The sequence below is a fragment of the Cynoglossus semilaevis genome, chromosome 14 (assembly GCF_000523025.1).
Source record: "Cynoglossus semilaevis isolate Cse_v1.0 chromosome 14, Cse_v1.0, whole genome shotgun sequence".
Taxonomy (NCBI): domain Eukaryota; kingdom Metazoa; phylum Chordata; class Actinopteri; order Pleuronectiformes; family Cynoglossidae; genus Cynoglossus; species Cynoglossus semilaevis.
This window is the reverse complement of record NC_024320.1, coordinates 17,332,750-17,353,945: the sequence shown is the minus strand read 5'-3', so window position 1 is coordinate 17,353,945 and position 21,196 is coordinate 17,332,750. Positions and strand designations below refer to the sequence as shown.

General features: G+C 41.8%; 1 protein-coding gene across 1 annotated transcript in view; it reads left to right on the top strand.

Moving 5' to 3' along the window:
- The first annotated feature begins 1,123 nt into the window (after window positions 1–1,123).
- Window positions 1,124–21,196, top strand: part of zswim6 (zinc finger, SWIM-type containing 6) — a 29,764-nt gene continuing 9,691 nt past the window's right edge. Inside the window, exons 1-4 of the mRNA XM_025062313.1 lie at window positions 1,124–2,271; window positions 18,846–19,202; window positions 20,400–20,548; window positions 20,670–20,820. Of these exons, the coding sequence (XP_024918081.1) occupies window positions 1,845–2,271; window positions 18,846–19,202; window positions 20,400–20,548; window positions 20,670–20,820 (1,084 nt within the window). The 5' untranslated portion in view covers window positions 1,124–1,844. The remainder of the gene's footprint in view (window positions 2,272–18,845; window positions 19,203–20,399; window positions 20,549–20,669; window positions 20,821–21,196) is intronic.

Below are 21,196 nucleotides of genomic sequence, written 5' to 3'. Positions count from 1 at the left end.
ATATTAGGAGTGATCCCTATTATTGACTGAGTATCTATGAAAACAATACAACTTTAACTATAATGGTCACTGTTACTCTTATTGAGACAAAGATTCAGTGTCCACACCAGTTCTGTCTTGTTGGACTCCAGGTGGAAACAAACGTGGAGAGGACACCTGATAAAACAGAAATCTACAGTTTGGCCCCTGAAGGCAACTATGCAAAAACAAGGCCATTGTCTATAGTCTGTTGTCTATAGTCTGTTGTCTATGGTCTGTTGTCTATAGTCTACCTCTAGTTGTCCTGAGGGAACTCCTCTGCTCTAAAGAATCAATGACATCCTGCTTTTGTCATCTTTTGCAACACTGGAGCTATTACAGTTACCGTTTGTGAAAGATGAATCACAGGGTGGAGCGATGAGACGGCTACGTTATCAAACCACAGGAAGTGTTCAAACGTAAACGTCCAGTTCCTCCTACTGAAGCCTCAGTTCACAACTCAACAGTATTTCAAATTCACAATAATCATATATTTTATACAACACATGTATGTCATTTAGGCTTTTTTGTGGGGTAAAATAAAGCATTGAGATTGTAACATGGAATTATTATTATATATTATTTTTTAAATAAATTGATGATGGTATGTGTCTGGGGTTTTTCCAGGTTCTACAGTTTACCCTTACGGTCTAAAAGCACTCAGATCATGTGAATTAGAGCCTCTTATTTGACCACAGGTATGACAATGAGGAGGAACGGTTCCCTGTCTGTGTCCAGGTCGTTATGTGCCCTCACCTGATGACTGCTGTGATTGGCTAGAACGGTAAAAACTACGTAGTATAAGAATGTTGTGAAATAATGAATGGATTAAAGTATGAAACGAAGGCTAATGTTTATGACACATAACACCATAATGTATTTTTCAATATGCCCTTAGCCAATGTCTCTGTATGTCTTCCAGCGTGACCGCTCAACACACACTAGTAACGTCAGGTAAAGCGAGCTAAATTTCTACTTCAATTTGTGTGATTTTGAGGATTATTTTACACCGAATGTACTTCGTCGAATGTACCTCGCCGTAAACACAGGCATCATTGTTTTCATTTTCCTCCGCCTGTCCTGGCCAGTGTTGACACAAACGAGCTTGTTTTTACAGAACTAAAATTAAAATGAACAGTTAAAAAACAATTTGGACCTTTACTGTTTGACATGCTCTGTTGGTTAATGGCCAATATTCTGTTTGTGATCGTGTGTAACCTCGTGTTCGGAGTCGCTCTTTGTTTGAACGTATTCATGCACACAGATCGTACATCGTGTTGCGCTTGCGTTGTGTTCCAGATAAGGAACACATTCACATTCCAGCGGAACCTGAACGTCACACAAGGCGGAGACGCATTCACTTCACCCTCCCCCAAAACCACGAGGCTCCGGTGTTGACAGGCAAATCACCGCCCCCCAGGCACTCAGCCCTCACTCTTCACCCGGACTCCACTACTCAACCACGGAACACGGACAAAGCCTCCTGCCTTCAGTTCCGCGATCCGTACAGCTGCTGGCAGAGGAGTAGCTCGTTATCTCAACCACCGACCCCCTTGGCGGGTTTGCCTCTCAAATGTTGCCCACAAAGGATTAAGAGCCGTGCGGGAATTGTGCCCTGGTGGAGCAATAATTGGACAGACCCCGCCTTCTCTTCATTTGTCAACAAAGGGGTTTGACAGGCTGGGAGAAGCCCTGCCTCCATGTTTCCATAAAAGGATCATTTGGCCATACACGGCCAGCAACTAAGCCGTGGCTAACCGTCTTTCCTTGAATTCGCGTTCATATAGTGCGTTGACTTCTCGGGTCGGCGTATAAGCGGAGTTATCATGGCGGAGCGCGGACAGCTGCCCCCGGCCAAGCGGCTCTGTTGTCGACCGGGCTATAGCGGGACATGCAGGCAAGGTCAGCGGGCCGCTTGGACTTCGTGCGGCGGCTCAGGGGCCGCTCAGGGGGAGTCGAGCAAAACCCAGAGTCCGGAGTCTCTATTGGACATCGCGGCGAGAAAAGTCGCAGAGAAGTGGCCGTTCCAGAGAGTAGAGGAGCGATTCGAGAGGATCCCCGAGCCCGTTCAGCGACGGATAGTATACTGGTCTTTCCCAAGGAGCGAACGGGAGATTTGTATGTATTCATCGTTCAACACAGGTGGAGAGGAGATCGCTTGTAGCGGGGAGAGCGGCGACGACACGCGGCTGCCGTTCCGACGGGGCATCAGTCTGCTGGAGAGCGGCTGCGTGGAAAACGTACTGCAAGTCGGTGAGTGATGTGACGGGACCTGACACATTGAGCACAAATAAGTACCGCACACTGCGACCGATCACTGCGCAAACGGCTACGTGAGCCGGAATAAACATCCGTAAAAGTGGAGCAGCAGAGTAACGCGGGCTGATAAAGTAACACGCTCTGACAACAAAGGGTGACAGACAGACACGGAGGGGGCACAATGGGGCTTTAAATCTGCAGCCTCCATGAATGGCACTGTGTGACCGGGGCATTTAAATCCTGTTTGGCTGGGGGCATTCTGAATGTGAAATGCGAGGGTTGCTGCAAATCCGCTAATTGCGTTTAAAATCAAGCCTTAACAAAGCAACAGTCTCCCCCATCACCACAACACAGAGAGGGAGGTTTAGGGAATGGAGATGAATAACTCACCACCACCACTGCTGCTGCTGCTGCTGCTTTACAGACACATTAGAAATGCGTAAATGTCAGGGGACGACCGGCTAGAACACAACAGGATACGTCTTCACGAGCTACCCCCAATGTTCGATTGGGTGAAAATATTCTTAAGTTCGTTTTCTCTGACCCTTCAGCCACACTCAGACGATAGTGTCGAATGATTGTGTGAAGCTGTTGAGTAATAAGGGAAGTAGTCAGTGTTGGGTTGGGTCCCAAATGATACCATTTAGTTTGGAATGAGTTGTTCTGTTCCATAGTTGAACTACTGAATCATAATTATTTGATAGTTTGTCTGACTGCGTGATGACGTTGTGTATTTTGCAACAGAACATAAATGTACATTAGATTAAAGTGTATTAGTCTCACAGGGTTAGGGAATGAATGAAGGGTAAGAAAAAATAGCAATACAAAAACATTTACCGTATCCAGGTAGAATGGACTGTACAGTAAAATGTAGACATTAACGCAAGGTCTTTTAAATGTATTAAATGTATATTAAATTTAGTATAAAATACATGAGAAAGCATTAAACATTTGTACTCTACATTGGCCTTAGTCAAACTGCAGTTATTTTATTATACTATACATTGTTATATGCTGTGTTCAGCCTCACTACTATGTATATATTTTACTGAAGTAAACGTGTTGTTTCCCTATAATATATGTCAGTAGAGTTGGTATTTCTGTTCTAAACCACAGACACTGAAGGTGACGGTGTAAAGGTTTGGGCAACAAAAGTGAGGGGTATTAAGTCATCCTTAGTTATTTAGCAACTGAGCTGGAACACCTATGTGCCGAGTGCATGCTTGCTCATGCCTGAAACCATTTTCGCATTTTTCAAATCAGTGACTCAGCCGCATTGGATTTTAGGTCATTTAATTCCACCTCATCAATTTATATAGGTGGGCTGAGAGGAACAGTTGTCTTTGACATTCAAATCACTCGAAAGCATACATATAAGATACCCAGCGTTCCCTTTGTGAGCTTGGCACTTTGTTCCCATTTTCATGTTCATTTGTGTCGTCTGAGCTTCCTGTTGCTTGCAGAAGGAAAAGGCCCAACAAAAGCGTCTTTTAGAATGGAGGGATTTGAAAGAAGGAAGCATATTGAGCACAGGAGGTTTCTTTTGATAAGGCCAGGATTCACACACACACACACACACACCCCCACACACACACCCACACACACACACACACACACACAGTGTTCGCTTATCAATAATTGAAAAAAGAAAAGTCAAACAATGACAGAAACGATGATAGAATACACCTGGAGGTGAGAGAGAGAGAGAGAAGAAGCAGATGTATTAAGGACATACCTCACTTTAATGAAGACACGCCAGCGTTTCCAGCCTTTATCATTGTGTGGTCAGCCAGGAGTTTCACTCTGAGCTGCCGCAGCAGTCCGTCACCGATGAGCTCAGCAGACACAGGACACCTTTCCAATCCAAGAAGTCTGTAATCCCATTACTCCGCATGCTTCATTTGAATCGTAACTCAATGCAAGCACGGGAGTTTCTGCGTGACTTGACCCGTCTTCCTTCCCCCTTTTTAAAACCCACTAGGTTACTAGTACTTGCTGAAAGTCCACAGGGAATACGCACGATGACACAAATTATCATCTGTCCCGCCAAAGTGGAAAACACATAATTAATACCTATATATACAAAAATGTTTGAGAGGAGACCGAATCGGAGTTGTTCTACAGAACAAAGGGGGCGGGGCTTCCTCACAGAGAGAAATAACAGTACAGCACAGCAAGACGCACACATGGAGAGGTTTTCTTGGCCGATTGCACCGCAACCTGGAATTTACTTGAAACATATTGCCAAGATGGGAAACAAAAAAAGATGTAATCTGCCCACGTGGGCTACTTCTGAGCAGGGAGGTTTGTGTTTTCTCGCAGCTGATTCTGAGGAAATGAGTTGACACACATTTGTGGACAGTCCATAGCAGACGCTGCATCAAAGCACAGATAAAGAGGGCTGGACTTCTTTATTTTATCTTACAGGAGAAATGTTTCAGCATCTGGGGTGGGGACTTGAGGCCTTCTGAATTCCTCTTGGTTGAAGTCAGTGTTTGGAGTATTGTGGCTGTAGTACAGCTGTGAACAAGGGCTTCTTTCACTGACAACAGACTTATATCAAAATTGAAAAACAGCTCTTTACTGTTGGTAAACTTAGAACCCAAAACAGTAACAAAATGTACAAGTTAGAGTACACATCAGTGTAGTAGTTGCCCCCCCCCCCCCCCCCCCCCCAAAAAAAAACAAAGAAAAAAAGTGTTTCCATTCCATGTTATTGGAATCACCCTCTTAATTCTCTTGGTTCTTAATTCTCTGGACAATGGTCTCGGAAGAATCAGGATTGTTAGGTTGTGCTGTTAAAAACGAATGAGTATCAAAATGTAAACAATCATTAGTTTGAATGCTAACACATTAAGATGTCTTTAGTCAAATGCAATTAATGCATATGTCAGCCCAAGTGAGAAAGTAATTAATGTCAGATCATTAAGTGTTGCTATAGTAGCTGTTAGAGGCCTAATTGGTTTTAACCAATAATTGAAAGCAGGTCAGTTTGAAAGTTAAAGCTTGAACCGTCCTTCTTTTTATCCTTTGGAAAGTCTAGTTGGGGTTGTATATATGTATATGTGTATATGTGTATATATATATATATATATATATATATATATTATAGCTGTTATAGCTGTCACTATGTGGCAATTTCTGCACATCATCGTGTTTTTTATTTTCAGGTCAGGAAACCAGGTCAAACAGGTTACTGGGTTTAATTTCTCTCGAGGTCATTCTTAGTCAGAGACTCTGAAGTCTGAGAATCTTCCACCTGACCTGTCGACTGACCATTTAAATCCATGAGATAAAACAAAGTATTGATTAATTAATAAATACATTCAGAATTTCTTGAAAACACGAAGCCAAAAAGCAGTAGTTGTCTCTCCACCATCATGGCGGCTTGACCTCCTTTTAGGCAAACTGATGACATCACTCGTAGCTTCCTATAAAAACTGACTGTGTTTTGACTAAGAATGGCTCAATAGAACCTTTTCATGTCCAATACTGATACTGCTCTGATACTTTCTTTTCCCGCAAAGTTAAGTTGTGCATGTGGGCTTATGTATCGGCTCGTACTGGCAATAGCTGTTTTTGTCATTGTTTAATCCTGAAATATTGAACTCTCCTGAGCATTGGATTGAGCAATGCAGATGACCTAAATTGATTTTTTGGCAATTAATGTTTGTGATTTCTTATTTAAAATTTAAATATGTTCTTGTTTTATGGATCTGCATAAGCATGCTAAACATTTTCCTGACGTGGTCAGTCTCATCTACTCATCTATTCACGTATAAGCACATACTGTACTTTAGGGTTGCTAAGGCTGTCATTAAATATCTTGTGTGTTCGCATGGTGTGATTATTGTTTGAGTTAATCTCTTATGCCAGTTGACACTCTTTTGGAATTGAGAACAGGTTTCAGTTTGTGCTAAAAAATACATTGTGACTCATCGTCAGTAGGTGTCCTTATTCCACCTGAAACACAGAAGCACTGCGTTACACCAACGTGTGTGTTTTACCAAAAACATACAATGGTATCATTAGAAGGCTTGACCCTGCAGATGAAGTGCTCGCCGTCCACGGATTCAGCTGACTAACTGTGAGCTCCATTCAGTGTCAGGGAGAAATGTGGAACACCTGGAGAGTCCTTCAGCGGACTGGAGCTCCGGTTTGACTTTTGGAATATAATCTTTAGCAGCGAGAAAGACGAGAGCGGCCATTACAACAGCCGGTGTCCACGGCTGTGGATGCTGATATGTAGGTTTGAGCTGAAGTATAGACTGCAGTGTTTTTCGTGCGCACTCTGCATGGTTATTTCAGTCGCACAGGCTGCGCCCACGAGTCAAAACAACTTCATAACATAGGGGAAAAGAATCATGGAGGTAAATTATACATAGACCATTGCATTTAGCTGAGAAATACATAGTCTCTATACATAGTGTGTAACATAATAAGCTGTAATACGGTATGTTTGTGACTCCACCCAGCCTGTTATTAGATCACAAGGCACTCGCATGAACTTGACATGAGGTCAAGTTCGTGCTTTTACACATTCAGGACATTTATGACATCATCTGTTGCTTTGTTGTTTTTCAATCTGCTGAATCAGCTAAAAGTCTGTTTAAGACTAAGTTAATGTTCAGAAAGACAGGAACTGCTTCTCTACCTGTTTGAACTTTCTATATGAAACGTTCCTGCTACTAAATGATTAGCAACCCACTTTCTGTTAATCAACACCTGTTATTTAATACTACTTAAATATTATTGTAAAATTCTGACACCACAGCTTTAAGGTACATTTGAAAATTACAGTATCTTAAAAGAACCTGAACAGATTGTTTCACATTAAAAATAGTCTCTTCATTATATAGGGTTGTATTAAACAAGGAATAGAAACAGTAATTAAAAATACATACAGTATAAATAAAAACCGTTTTGGTGGATCATACAGGGTTACACAGGATGTAAATTGCATAAACCAAAACCATAATTTGAACTGAAACAAAAATGAATTTTCATTCCTCAAACCAAAACTGAAATTCATCTTTACTGATAACGTTTGGCTTTTTTTGTAAATAGCTCCTACAATCCACTATCTACTTACTGTGCCAAAATGTTTTAATATTTCTGATTTTAATGTTATAAGTTAACTTGTTTTTAATGATAGATAATTCATAGTGAAGTTGTGATGTAATAAACCGGTGATACATTGTGATATTGATGTTTTATTGACAAAACAAAAAATATGTACCAAGTGTTTCGGGTTTTTAGCAAATTAATAAAAATCATTAGATTTTATTTAATCTTGAACAACCTTAAAAATAAATTGACCGTGAGTTTGATTCTTTCACTAAACCATGCAACACAATGCAGTTTTAAATCTGGGAAACTGCTGTATGTCAATTTTTTGGAAATACCAAATGTCTGTATTTTGTTGTTAAAGTCTGCATGTATATGTGAGCGCTGACGGACTGGACCAGGAAAAGCACCAAGTTTACATCAGGCTTACAGTCATGTTGTCGTCATCGAGTCTGTCTCAGTGCTGGAGCTTTTAGACGTGGTGTTGACTGGGAGTGTCAGTCCTGTGGCCTGTCCAGCCTGAGCTTATGGCGCAGCAGTTTCCCTCCCATTTCATCATGTGATATTCAAACTGTGCTCTGCTCCAGTTCTGTGGTTAGGTCTGAGGTTGGCTTTACCGGGAGCTCTGCATAGTTTCACAACTCAGTGAAATCTCATTAGGTTCCTCTAGTGCTCTTCTGTCATCGTTGGAATGTGACTGGCTGACAGTGCAGCCCAGAGCGTCACCTGTTTCTTCCATTAAAGGTTGTTGTGGCTACAGTTTAGGCAATTTTGCTAAATTGTTAGCATGTCCTTATAAATTCGACTTAGCTTTCCTGCTCCTTTTGACTATCGAATGTTGCAATAAAAAATGGAAACGCTGGTTAACAGTCTTTCTAACAGTGTTGAACCAGCAATCTTAAAATGATGGAAACTATGGTATGGCCTATAGTAAAGTTTTACCTGTGTGCAGAACACATTGATTGGTTCTAAAGACGTGCATGAAAAACGCAGGTTGTTTGTGGTGGGTTTGCATGCTACTGTGCTAATTAGCTCATCCATGTAATGAAAGGGTAAGATGAAAAGATTATTATTATTGATAATTATTATTGATCATTTTAATCATAAAATATTTTACAAATCATCGTAGGTCTGGCAACAGTGATTTGTAATTCCACGACTGAAGGACTACTTCAACTACTTTCAACACTTTGGCAGTAATTGCAATTTTAAAGTTGTGGATATTTGGGAAGACTGGACCAGGCACCAGTCACAGCCAGCAGTGGTGGCGTGACGTTCCAGGCCATCACTTGTCTTTGAAAAAGACAAATAAAATGACTTTATTGATCCCATGAAGGAAATGCATGAGCATCAACATCCTCCTTTCCTGGGAAACTTTTGTGGGTAGTAGCCAATTTTAATGTAAGCATATCAATGCAATAATCTGCACTTTGCCTCTGTAATACACGTGTGTGTGTATTACAGAGGCAAAGTGCAGATTATTGCACACACGATTCGACGCGATGCCTCGGGCGTCTTGTATACACTGATTACTGGCTGCTCACTCCCTCTAATCTGCAATTTTATGAAGAATCAATGACATGGTAAGAGGAATGCAGAACTGCTGAGAGGGCATGTGCTGCCTACACACACATACACCAGGCTCGGGCTTTCAGGATGTTGATCAGCATTAATGGTGTATGCAAAGCACCTCAATATGCTTTTGCTTTGCACAATCGATTTTTATTGTAGCAACATCGGGCAAAAGCTTTGAAGCAAGTGGCTGCATGAGGCAACCCCCCGGCAACGCCTGCCACTTTGAAGTATGGATTCCCACTACATTGATTCTCCTTGTATAAAATGATGTCTAAAAATGTAGAGCATCATGGATGGAGTGCGTTTTACTGTAGTCGTAGCCGGTGAAGACCTGGAGGAGCTCCGCCTGCTGGAGAAGGTGTCGGGTTGGATTCCACGTAGTCTGGACTGTGTTAGAAAAGTCATGTGACTGTGCAGACTGCTGCTGTAGGGACTGTTGAAAATGAGGACAAGCAAACTATGTTGTCGGTCAAAGATTCAGTATTGGACACCACAAGGAATTTGTCAAAATGTTCTTCATTAGTGCTTCCATGTGGTTGAAAGATCACACACGAACACTGTCAAACACACTGTGAAAATTGACATTTTCAAAATTTTAGAAAAATACATGGATGATTCTTAGAACCAAAAAAAGACGTCATTTTATTATTGTTGCTATTATTATAAAAGTCTTTTTTTTTATTCACCTATAATATATATTTATATATAAATAATTTTCTCAGGCCACAGTAAGAAGAAATTCAAAAAATGAATTAAATCTTTTGTACATATTACAGCCGTATTTGCTGTTAACTTAATATTCATGGAAAAAATCCCGTCTTGCACAAACAGACAGAAAGACGGACAGGATAATGAGAACCAAGGTGATCCTTGAAGCAGCAGCTTGTTGTGAGTGGTGCAGCCTGAATGAGAAGTACCAGCCCTTGTCTTTGTGGCTCCCACTGTTCACCTCTTCAGCCCCAGTGTTAATCAGAAGCTGCTTATGAGCAGTGTTCACTTTTTAATGGGAACTTAAAGGTGTCATCCATCAGAGGCTGTAACGTGGTAGCTCTGTGCCAGGGAACAGTAATGAAGAATGATGGTCCTTGTTCCTGCGCTGCTCCCTCCACACACATAGAAACACATATTACACTTTTAAAGAAATAGGTACTATATGAGCGGACTCAAACTCCCGGCTCCGGGGCCACTTCAGGCCTGCAAACCTCTCATTTCAACCTCTTTCATTTTGAAAAATAATTATTTCCAGCATCATGTTTTCAATTATTAAAATGCTTTAGTTGATTAGTTAAGAGTGGTTAAAATCTGTTCTCACAATAATATTTATATCGATGTCTCAAAAAATAGTTAAATGTCAGCCGGTTTCTCCATAAAAGGGCCTACAGATGTCAGCCTAAACATGGGATATTTTATATAATGTAAGAAAAAAAAAACAGTTTCAGTCCAAAAATATCTGGATTCAATAAAAATAACAAAAGTCATTCTTTACTGTTCATCATGTAGCTATATAATATATACTCTGTGTTTATTACATTTTCTTTTTTAAATTATACAACCACAAATTTTAATTTGGTTTATTGTGTTTTGGGAATACTTCATCATAAAAGAAAAAGCATCTTTACAGTGGTTACAACTAACTTAAATTAAACCAACTCCAAGAGATTCAGAATGTTAATGCAGGACTTCAGTAGCGTTCTCTGTTTCCATTGATTTTTATGATGCTTTGGTTCATGTGAGAGCTGCAGCAGTCTGAAGCCCTCCACAAATGCTCTCAGTGAGACACATGATAGCACCCGGCCCGAGGCATTACTGATCAGCGTCCGACCCCATCTGTGACCCGTGACTTGTCTGTAGGTGTTTTCAGAGCCAATAAGCAACAAAATCGACATTTAGTGTGATCTGAAAATGTTGATAATTGTTTATTAATTTGCCAACACGGTAATAACAATTTTTAAATGGTTTTGTTTTATTGTCTTCATGTTAAGTTGTAGGTGAAGTCATCGAAGTCTTAATTTTTTTAAAGTTTAGATTTCTACAGTTGACCTACGTAGTCAGAGTGTAGAAACAGGATTGCTGTAATTTCTTGCCTTTCCAGAGTTAAAAAAGACCAACAGTGATAATTTCATAACCAGCACCATTCTGTACTCGTTTCACATCAGATCAGCAGGATATATAAAGAATACATGCAATGCATGACGTAGACTGAAACTGACTGATCTGACGAGGATTAACTCCACCAGTTGAGTCTGCAGGCTGTGTCATAATGAAATGACAGCCTCGTTTCAGTTTTTGGCTCAGGGAACTTCTGTCTTGTTTAGTTTAGTTTTTCTGCTGCTTTGCATGTATCACCTTTTTCGACAGCATCTGGATCTGCAACACAAAGCACAGGATGGTGTCATCCAGGTTCACGTGTAGCTACAGGCTTTCACTAACCTGCACTGCCATTGTGCACAACATGGTAAAGTTTAGACAAGCAAATCCAGGTTTGAAGACCCAGAAACTGTTTGTTCATGTATCCAGTGTCTAAATACTTTCAGGCCAAGTGTTGCTCAACTGAGCTTCATCTGTTCAAATGTTCTCCTGACTTCTCGTTCTCTTCTCTAAAAAAAAAAAGAAGTGGAAAGAGCTGTGTGAATGGAGCCAATAGGTTTGATTAAAACCTGAAGAGTTTTTCTTCAAATGGTTTCTTCTGTTTTTGTTATTGTGCCGACCTGCCACCAACCCTTTCATGTGTTGAGTCAAAGTTTCCGTGACGAGTAAGATGTTTTTTTCTTTTTACTTAAAATCCCAGCAGTAAAACAGCTGTTAAGGCACGAAAAATCAAAGAATTAAAATAACTGTTCTAAATGTCACTCTCTACCAGAGAATCTGATGCTCTGCAAAAAAGTCAGACAGACACACACAAACACACACACACCTTAGAAGAAACACAAGCTCTCACTGGCCCAGAAGTCTGGTTGACTGTGTTTCTGAACATACATGGCATGCCTGGCATGTGTCTGCAAGTTGAGTCATTGTTTTAATCTGTTAAACAAGAGTAATGCTGATAGGGGCGTGCATCTGTACGGACTGGTCCTGAATGCATCATAGTGTGGGAAATGCTAGAGAGGAGACAGAGATATGTGGTGGTGGTACGTCATGAAAACGTTGGAGTAAATAGTAATAAATAAATAAATAAAATGTTGATTTATTGTATGTCTGTAGTTGACACACGTGTCACATGTCAGTGCAGTTAGTTAGTGAATAAAGTGTAGGTTTATCCAGTTAGTGGGGCTGTCACTTAACCTTAATTATTATTCAAAGATGAAAACACAAACATGGAAATAATTTTTTCCTGGTCCACATAAGCAGTTTTGAATTCCAGAAACAGGAAAAACACTGAAGAGAAGATTCTGTAGTCGGGGCTGAATCTTGATGCTGTAACTAAGCCTTCCTGTCACACTGTACTTTAAACTAACAGTCCCACAGGCAGCTGAATGCATATGTGCATAGTTTGTTTGTTTTCTCTTCAACTAATCTAACGACGTACTCAGGGCTCGTCTTTGTCTCTTTACCAGCAGCCGTTAAACTGTCAGCGCATCGTTGCAGCACCGTGCCTACGAGAGGAAGGAATATTTTCCTGACGCGTCATTGGAGGAGGGGCCCCTCACTGTTAGAACAGGATGCAGGTCACACCTTATCATAGCAGTGCATCCAACCTGATTTACACACCCACAAGTTTCTTTTATATTTGGACTAAACAGACAATACGGCTTGCTCAACATTTCTGGGGGAGGAATGAGTGTTCTGCTGCAGCAGGTCTGACTGGACTGGTAGATAAACAGCTCTACAGTTGCATTGAAAACCTTTGGACTCCACCGTGTCAGGCCGCTTCTCCTCTGTGTTCCTATGACAAACTCTGGTGTTCATTCCGGATCCACATCTCTGTGTTTAATTTGCCGAGTGAGGTGCATCATGGACGAGTTTGCTGATGTCACCTCATGATTTATGTGTTCCCTCTTTGCTGTGACTCCTCATGCACACAAACGGTTTTATCTTGATTCGTCTCAGATGTGCGGTCCTTTCTCCAAAGCAACGCAGCAGATTTAGTTAATGGCTGTGCTCTAAAGTTCACGACCCCAGACCTAAAAGACTGAAACAGCCCTTTTTAATCTGTGCAATAAAAACAGTGGAAAATGTGAGAAAGACACCTGTCTGAAAATGACAAACAACTTAACTAAGAAGTACTTAGTTCTGAACAGCCTCCCCTGCTGGAACCTTTTGCTTCCTTAGATGTCACTGATTCTCTTGGTCCACCGTCGTAGCCATAGCTTCCACTTTTTCCCACTTTTTCTGCAAAGTCCAGTACAAACTGCACCAACGTCTGGTTTTCTGCGCTGGACCAATGTAAAGCTGCAGGTATGGCTGGGAAATATTGCAGTTTTTCTTCATCCACTTTGTTGTAGCTTTTCTGGATATTTGTGCTACATGTTCTAGCATCATTGGGTATTTCTTTAACTATTTAATTTGGTACAAAACATTATTGTTTAGACTGTTTCTCTCTGAATTGTTCAGTTAAGTCACACAAAAAGAGGTTAGCTGGTGCTTTATGTCTCTGTCATTGGTGTGGAACCTCAGGGTTCACCTCCTGGGCAAGTTTGAATCCCGGTTAGGGCGGTTGGTACCTTCCAGTGGACTCACCACCCGCAGGAAGGTTCCACACACGGTGGTTTAGTCATCAAATATTTCTCTTTGGAAACCTAGATTTTTATTGGAGGTTAGTGCAGAGCTGAGACACAATTTCACACTGGAAGTAGTTCCCTGTACAGTGATACTTTTTGTTAGTGTGAAGTGGCCTTGGTGACATTCTGTTAGCTGGCATCTTCTATTTTCTGACAAGACTTTATGCCTTCTGTCCTGAAGTATAATCACAAGCGAGCTCATCCCCGTTCCCCTCTAAAGAAACCAGAGTAAGCAAACACTTATAAGCTTTTATTAGATTTTTATATGTCTTTATGGGATTCCTGGGCTCATTAGCAGCAGCGGTGCAGCTCAGGCAGGATGTCTGTGGAGACTCTCTGTGGGGGGATCTCAAGAGTGGAAACAAATGCATTTGGAGAGGAGAGGCACTAGTCGGCCTGCTGATGGTCCACAGAGGCTAAATAAATGACTTTCACTGAGCGCATCAGGAGCGCGCAGCACTCAAACAAATGCGTTTAAATGGGAGGAAAGAATAGCAGCAGAAAATCCTCAGTGCCTTTAGCAGCACTGGCAGATGTCTGATGACTGTTGTTGGTCCCAGCAAGGACACAGTGAGGTGAAAATGTGTTTGCTGCTGTCGTTCTGTCTGTACGTGTGTTTCATTTGAGAGAGCAGCGTTTAATTATGAAGTTTATTATTAATACCCTGGAGGGCAGTATGAAGGGGTTTATTTAACCTGGATCCTCAGCCCAAACCAGAGAAACTCTCACTCCTCACTCCTGTAGGGGACAGCAGACACTTGTATGAGTCACAGTGAAATGGACATTTCATGTCAATAATTGAATTAGAAAGTCTCAAATTTGTTAAAAATAAATAAATAATCAAACACTTTTTAAAAAGTGTAAAATATTAACAAAAAATATGTGTAAAAAAAGTCAAAATGTTATAAAGTATGTAAAAAAAAAAACACAATCTAAAGTTTTCCAGGCAAAGTAAAAAGTACCAGAATCATAATTTTGCTGCACTGCATTTTAAAAAATGGTTTATGTTGAATTTAAATGAATTCAAAACAAATAAATATGAAAACTGAATGTGGAAACCAAAATGTCTTATTGAATGATTATTACGCAACTAATTTAATTTTGAAGTGAGGTTGGCTGTCGACGTCTTTTTCAGATTGCAGCAGGGGTCGGTCTCTGAGTGTGGCGATAGAGTTTCTGATTGATTCGTATTCGTTGCTGCCGCCGCTGGAGCGGAGCGCGCTGCTCTGAGAACTTTATCTCTTTCACTCACAGATGTCACTTTTATATCCACACAAGTTCAGGTCCAGTTTTGGGCCAAATACACCTGCAAAGGAGCCTGAATGGCAGGGATTAAAAGATACTGTAAAACACTGGTTGGGTGACAACCGTTGTCTGCTGTTCTCTAGGTGACCTGACCGTTCATAATTTTCTACATTAGAGTTTACATTCAAAGGCAGTCGGTTTGACTGAAATTAAATCGAAAAGGTAGGAATATAATCACAATACAAACCAATTATATAATTTGGACAAGTTTGGCAGGTCGGATTACAAAGCTGAATGGACCACATCAGGCCCCCGGGCCTTAGTTTGCTTAAGCCTGTTCTAGCCTTTCCCAGGAGCATTTTAAACAAGTATCATAAACAGTTTTTCCATCTATACTACTGTATGTGTCAGAATTGAAACCTCGTGCTAAATTGGAGCCGATCATTTCTGTTTTCTATCAAAGAGAAGAGAAAGTAGTCTGAACTGATGGGTTCATATCCCTTTTTGCCCTTTTTTAACCTCCACTTGTTAACAGTGAATTTGAGACTGAACTTAAATAACTTCCCCTGTCGAGCTCCTCCACACCTCCGTGACCTGCCACAGCTTCACACTCCAGCAGCACAGATGCTCAGTTTGTACCTGTGCTGTAGTCTTGTCTTCAGCCTCCACACAGGCTGTGCCAATAACAGCATCTACTGCAGCTACAGTCTGTCTTTTCAAAATTCAAACATGTTACAGCTCAGTATTTATTTAATATTTTCTTCTGTACTGCAGAGCATTAACACCTGGTGACCTGGCTGATATATGGGACTATAATGTCACTAATAACAGGTGTTATTGTTCAGTGCTGTAATGAGAGCTCCCCCTCCCCCACTTTGCCTATAGATAATGCAGCATCGTACAATGCAGACCAGTCAGGCTTGTTGTCATTGTCAGTGTTGCGTCGTCTGCTAATTATCACACCCGACCCCACTCCACCCAGTTGCTTGTCCGACCCTTAGCAATAGTACTTTTATTTCTTGTTGTTAACCCATTGTCATCGATGTGACCTGTCTGTATCTTCAGCAATGACAGAAATGGTTTCTGTTTGTGATCTTTTTAACAGTTATTTCTCTGAAATCGCCAGAGTGCAACACGTAAGAAACCGATGATTAAAAATAGTTTTGATTTCGCTTTGAAAGTGAACTGTTTCTGTGCGGTCAGATAGTGGTAAAGCTACACTTAGTAGAAGTTATTTTTCAACGGTACAGGAAGTTCATCCTAAACCAGTCATTAAGCATGAAGCTGATGGTAAACAGTGCACACTGACTATTGATTGGTTGTTTACTTCTCCTTCCTACAGCCCCAGAGGTGCCCTCGCATCTCTGCTGGTGAGAGATTAGGTTCCCTATTGTCATCAAAACTACACACACACACACACGCACACACACACACGTACACCCCCCAATAGATTTGTTGAAAGCTTCTCACTTATGCCTGAGTGGCCAGCTGTAGGGGCCGGTGTCTTTGCTCATGTGTGATGTAGAGAAGAAGAGAAAGCTTTTGTGAGCAGCCACTTCAGTTTGTGTCAAATAAAGGCTCAGGACACAGAGTTCAGAGTGAGGCCCTGCAGCTATAGTCCTCCTGGTGTAAAGGCTGTGAGGGTCTTCTCAGGCTGATCACCACAGGGAACTGAGGCACTGTTCTTTCACAGGCTCCACTCACTGGCCTTGTTCACAGCTAATATCACCTCAGGTCTGCACTGAGAGGAATTTTAAACCTATATTAGTGAATCTTTACCAAAAAACTATCAGATTACAGACTACAACAGCCCGTGTCCAGGAAGTTAATTCCATTTTGGAGTTAAAATCCGTTTCCACGCCTCAACGGTCTGGAATGTACCAGACCATGTAAATGAGAACTCAAGCCGGTGTTTAATTTATTCAATAGTCCCGCTTTTAAAAAGATTAAAAAAAAAGTCTCCTTAATAAACAGCAAAGTTGCATCATGTTGATGCCAGACTTTTACAGGCAATTCGATGGAAAATATATTTTTTTATTTGGTGAAAAATGTAATAATGTACTTTCTACCCATAAAGTCATGAAGATTTTGACCTTGTTCTCAAACTAAAGTGACAAACGTGAGTCAAAGTTCTCAGTCTGCTGTAACCCGACATGGAAAGAGTTAAGTTTTGTTGCTATGTGTTGCACAGAGAGCTGTATTATGCAAGCTGGGAAGCACAGACACACACACAGAGAGGAAGTGCATTACAGAATGCTGAGCTCAGGGCTTTGGCTCGCCGCCAAGCATACACTCCTGCGTGTGCAGCGCACTCACACTCAGCTGAGGGCATACCGATTTTTCCAGCCTCCTCCTCCTCCTCCTCCTCCTCGAGTCACCCTCTCTCGTTCTGTTACGTCAGTAGTTCAGCTGTGGGCCAGGCATGACTGGGGCAGGGCGGAACAACAACAGAGTAACACAGTGGTGCGTTTCTCTCTTCCTTTCCTCTCACTCTTTTTTTTTTGTCTGTTTAAAAGAGACAGGATGTGGACTGGTGTTTTAGAAAAGTACGTGTTATTGTGGCGTTAAGGCTGAAGTGAAACAGTTTTTTTCCTAACAGGAGGCGAGACAGCTGCCTCCTTCTGCCTCTTTTGATTTTGCTCAGTTCGGTATTTCACCACGTTTCATGTCAACTGCACCCACTCTATTTACAACGGTGGTTCTGTGCAGCAGGCCTGATATGTGTCAGCTTTGCACCATGTGTGAGAACGTCTACCCCGAGTGGAAATCAAATCTTCCACATGACGTTGCAGGCTGAAGAGCACTTTTTGTTTTCTGTCTGGTCAGACGTGAATGTATTGTTTTTACTTATCTCAGGGCTTTTTAATCACACACACAAGTCAGAGTGTCCCGTCCTGAGTCAGAGTACGAGGAACTTGAACTGATCTTTAGGTCGAATGAATGTGAAGGTTCTCTTTAAATGTCCACCATTTTAGCACGAATCAAATGGCGACCGATTCAGTCGGTGATGTTGTCCATCACTACGGCAGAGAACAACATTAAAGTTAAAAACCAAGTGAGGAGTTGGCTCATTTTACAGAGGGTTAAACACAGAGGTGTAAAGAAACCAATACCAGGAAACGCTTCAGGTCTTTCCCCAGGGATTTAAAACTTCTAACACCAATGATTTTTGATCAAATCGCTGAAGACGTTTGGACTAACAGGTCAGACCAGGGTCTAAATCTGAGCCTTTTTGTCCCTTCAAACATATCAAGACAGATAATCTGTGTTCAACCAATCCCTCATTATAACAGAGTGTCAATGAGAGAGAGGCAGAAAGGTTATTCCTGTTTATTTCCTTTTTCACCACACCTAGGTGTTATGACTGGTACGTGCTCTTTTCTTTCAGCAGAAGAATTCAGCCGCATCGTTCCACGCAGTGGTCTGTGTCCATGAAGTTTTCATGTTCTCCCCCGTTTGTGTGAGGGTTTTTTCTTCCACACACCAGAACATGCCATTGGTTTAATGTTCCCTCTGAATTGACCAGTGATAAGAGTGTGATTGTAGTCGTTTGTCTGTGTGTGTGTCCCTACAGTGTGTAGTCTTGGCACATTACTGCTGAGATTGGCCCTCCCCACACTCCCACCTCCCTCCCTCCCTGCCTCCCTCCTCCCCCCCTCCCCCCCTCCCTCTCATGACTCTGAAAGGCATTAGTTCCTATGTAACCTCACTGGTTCCAAAACTTTTCAGAGCTCCCCACTTTATAGAAAGGCCTTCTGTAAAGCCCTATCTCCCCTGCGGCAGACCCCCCCCACCACATGTTGACACATTTATAGTTATCACTGCTGTTTCCATTCACAGGGAAATAAATGTAAAACATAATAATTGAAGAATCCTGCTCTGCTGAATCTGTGTAGGACAGTCGTGCTGTGCAGCTTTAAATGCTAACACATTTGTGTCCTGTTTGTTCCTGTTTTTGTGCAGGGTTTCACCTGAGCGGCACAGTCAGGGAGCCCGCCACAGCCTCGGAGCCAGAGCTGGTCTGCAACGTGAGCGTCAGCTTCGACCGGTGTAAGATCACTGCAGTGACTTGCATCTGTGGCAACAAGGACATTTTCTACTGCGCCCACGTCGTGGCACTCTCGCTGTACAGAGTGCGGAAGCCTGAGCAGGTCAAACTGCGCCTGCCCATCTCAGAGACTCTTTTTCAGATGAACAGAGATCAGCTGCAAAAATTTGTGCAGTACCTGATCACAGTGCATCACACTGAGGTGCTGCCGACGGCACAGAAACTGGCTGATGAAATTCTGTCACAGAACTCCGAGATCAACCAGGTTCACGGTGAGTGGGTTCACTGGATAACCAGCTGTTATTTTAGACTCCGATGGAGGACGGTGTGTTCCGGCACTATGTTGTGTATGCATCACAGGATCAAAAACACACTCACTTCCTCAGTCGTCCACCAATGAGAATGCAGCTGCAGGTTTCTCCCGCAGTTGTGGTAAAAAAAAAAAAGAAAAGGAAAACAAAACAAAAACAAGCAGTTCCTGAGTACATGCTACGTGTGTCATCATGCACTCTTACTCTGGCTTAAACCCAAAGTCTGACCTAAGTTACGTGTTGAAGCAGAGATTCTTCTTAGTCACTGTAATGTCTCCACAATGACAAGTTTTCACTGGACTTAAACACGTGCTGTCAAAAGAGGAGCCACTACACAAGGTCACAGTCGGGTCAAGTTGGACATGAATGCATGACAGGAATGTTAGAAACAGGAAGTATCTTTGAGCAACTGATTTACAGTAAGAGTGTTCTTTGGCAATGACAGGACCGGAATAACAGTTAGAAAAACAATATCATCTGTATATACACAGCCACCTGGGAAATATGTTTTATCCTCAACCTTTATTTTTCTTTAAAGCTATTTTCATTTTTTTTTTGTAATTTCATATATCCTGTCAGCAAAGTTAGTTAGTTCTTGTTAATGTTCTTGTTAACCAGAATAAGGGTTTTTCCGCAGATTTGACATGTTTTAGTTTTGTTTTTTTGTAGGAAATGGAAGAAATGTGTTGGTTCACCATAAAACACAATCAGTAATGTGTGTGAGGAACTGAGAGCGTAAGAAAGAGAGAGAAAGAAAGATAACGGCAAAACGTGTGAGGAAGTGGGCGTGAGAAAGACAGAAGTAGGGAGAGAGAATGTTAGAGAGGTGGAGAGAGAGAGATTGAAAGAGAGAGGGTGAGAGAGAGACCAAGTTGATGAAGGAAAAAGAAAAGGAAGAGACAGAGAGACAACAGGGGAGACATAATGAAGTGGGAGTGAGAGAGTCTGACAGATGGAAAGAGAGACCAGGTCATGTCCATGGGTTTCTGAGCAGCACCTGACTGTGACCGTGACCCTCCTCAGCTCCACTTCACTGAAGTCATGAACATGTTAGTGCTGAAACCCCGAGCCTGTTTCACCATTCAATCAAAATAACGTGTTTTTTTATGACTTGCAGTAAATTGAATGCTGATTCTTTACATCTTGAATTCCATCCAGGAGCCCCGGATCCAACGGCTGGTGCCAGTGTGGATGATGACAACTGCTGGCATCTGGATGAGGAGCAGGTTCAGGAGCAGGTGAAGCTCTTTCTTTCCCAGGGGGGATATCACGGCTCAGGAAAGCAGCTCAACCTTCTGTTCAGCAAGGTAACTACCTCTCCAGCAAGAAACCAAGCATGAGTGATTCCTCACCCCGGTGCAGTTTATTCAGTTGACTGTGGCAGATTTTTGGTGACCTTCACCCATTACGTCTGCCCCGTCTCCTCAGGTGAGAGAGATGCTGAAGATGAGGGACTCCAACGGCGCCCGCATGTTAACGCTGATCACAGAACAGTTCATGGGCGATCCCAGACTGGTGCTGTGGAGGCAACAGGGAACCACCATGACTGACAAGTACAGACAGCTGTGGGATGAACTAGGTATACTTCACTCACAGTTACAGTATGCATTACATTCACTGCTGTGAGCTGAGAAATCGTGAAGGTCTGTGTCACATGTCAGTGTCCCCCCTGGGTACAGAGAACAGAGAACCAAGTTATGGTCGTCACAGGTAAAGGTAGATTACAGATAGTACTGCTGTAACGCAGTTCTCTGAAATATTCAGGAAATCTTTCACAGATTTAGATCGTATTAATGTCGTGGACACTGATATTTGTGTCATTATCTTCATGACTTCTCAACAATCAAACAAAATGTCAATTGGAAGCTTGAGCTAATTAGGGTTTTTAGCATTGTTAGCATTTGTAAAAATAAAATAAAAAATATATTTATACCTATTTATATATATATATATAT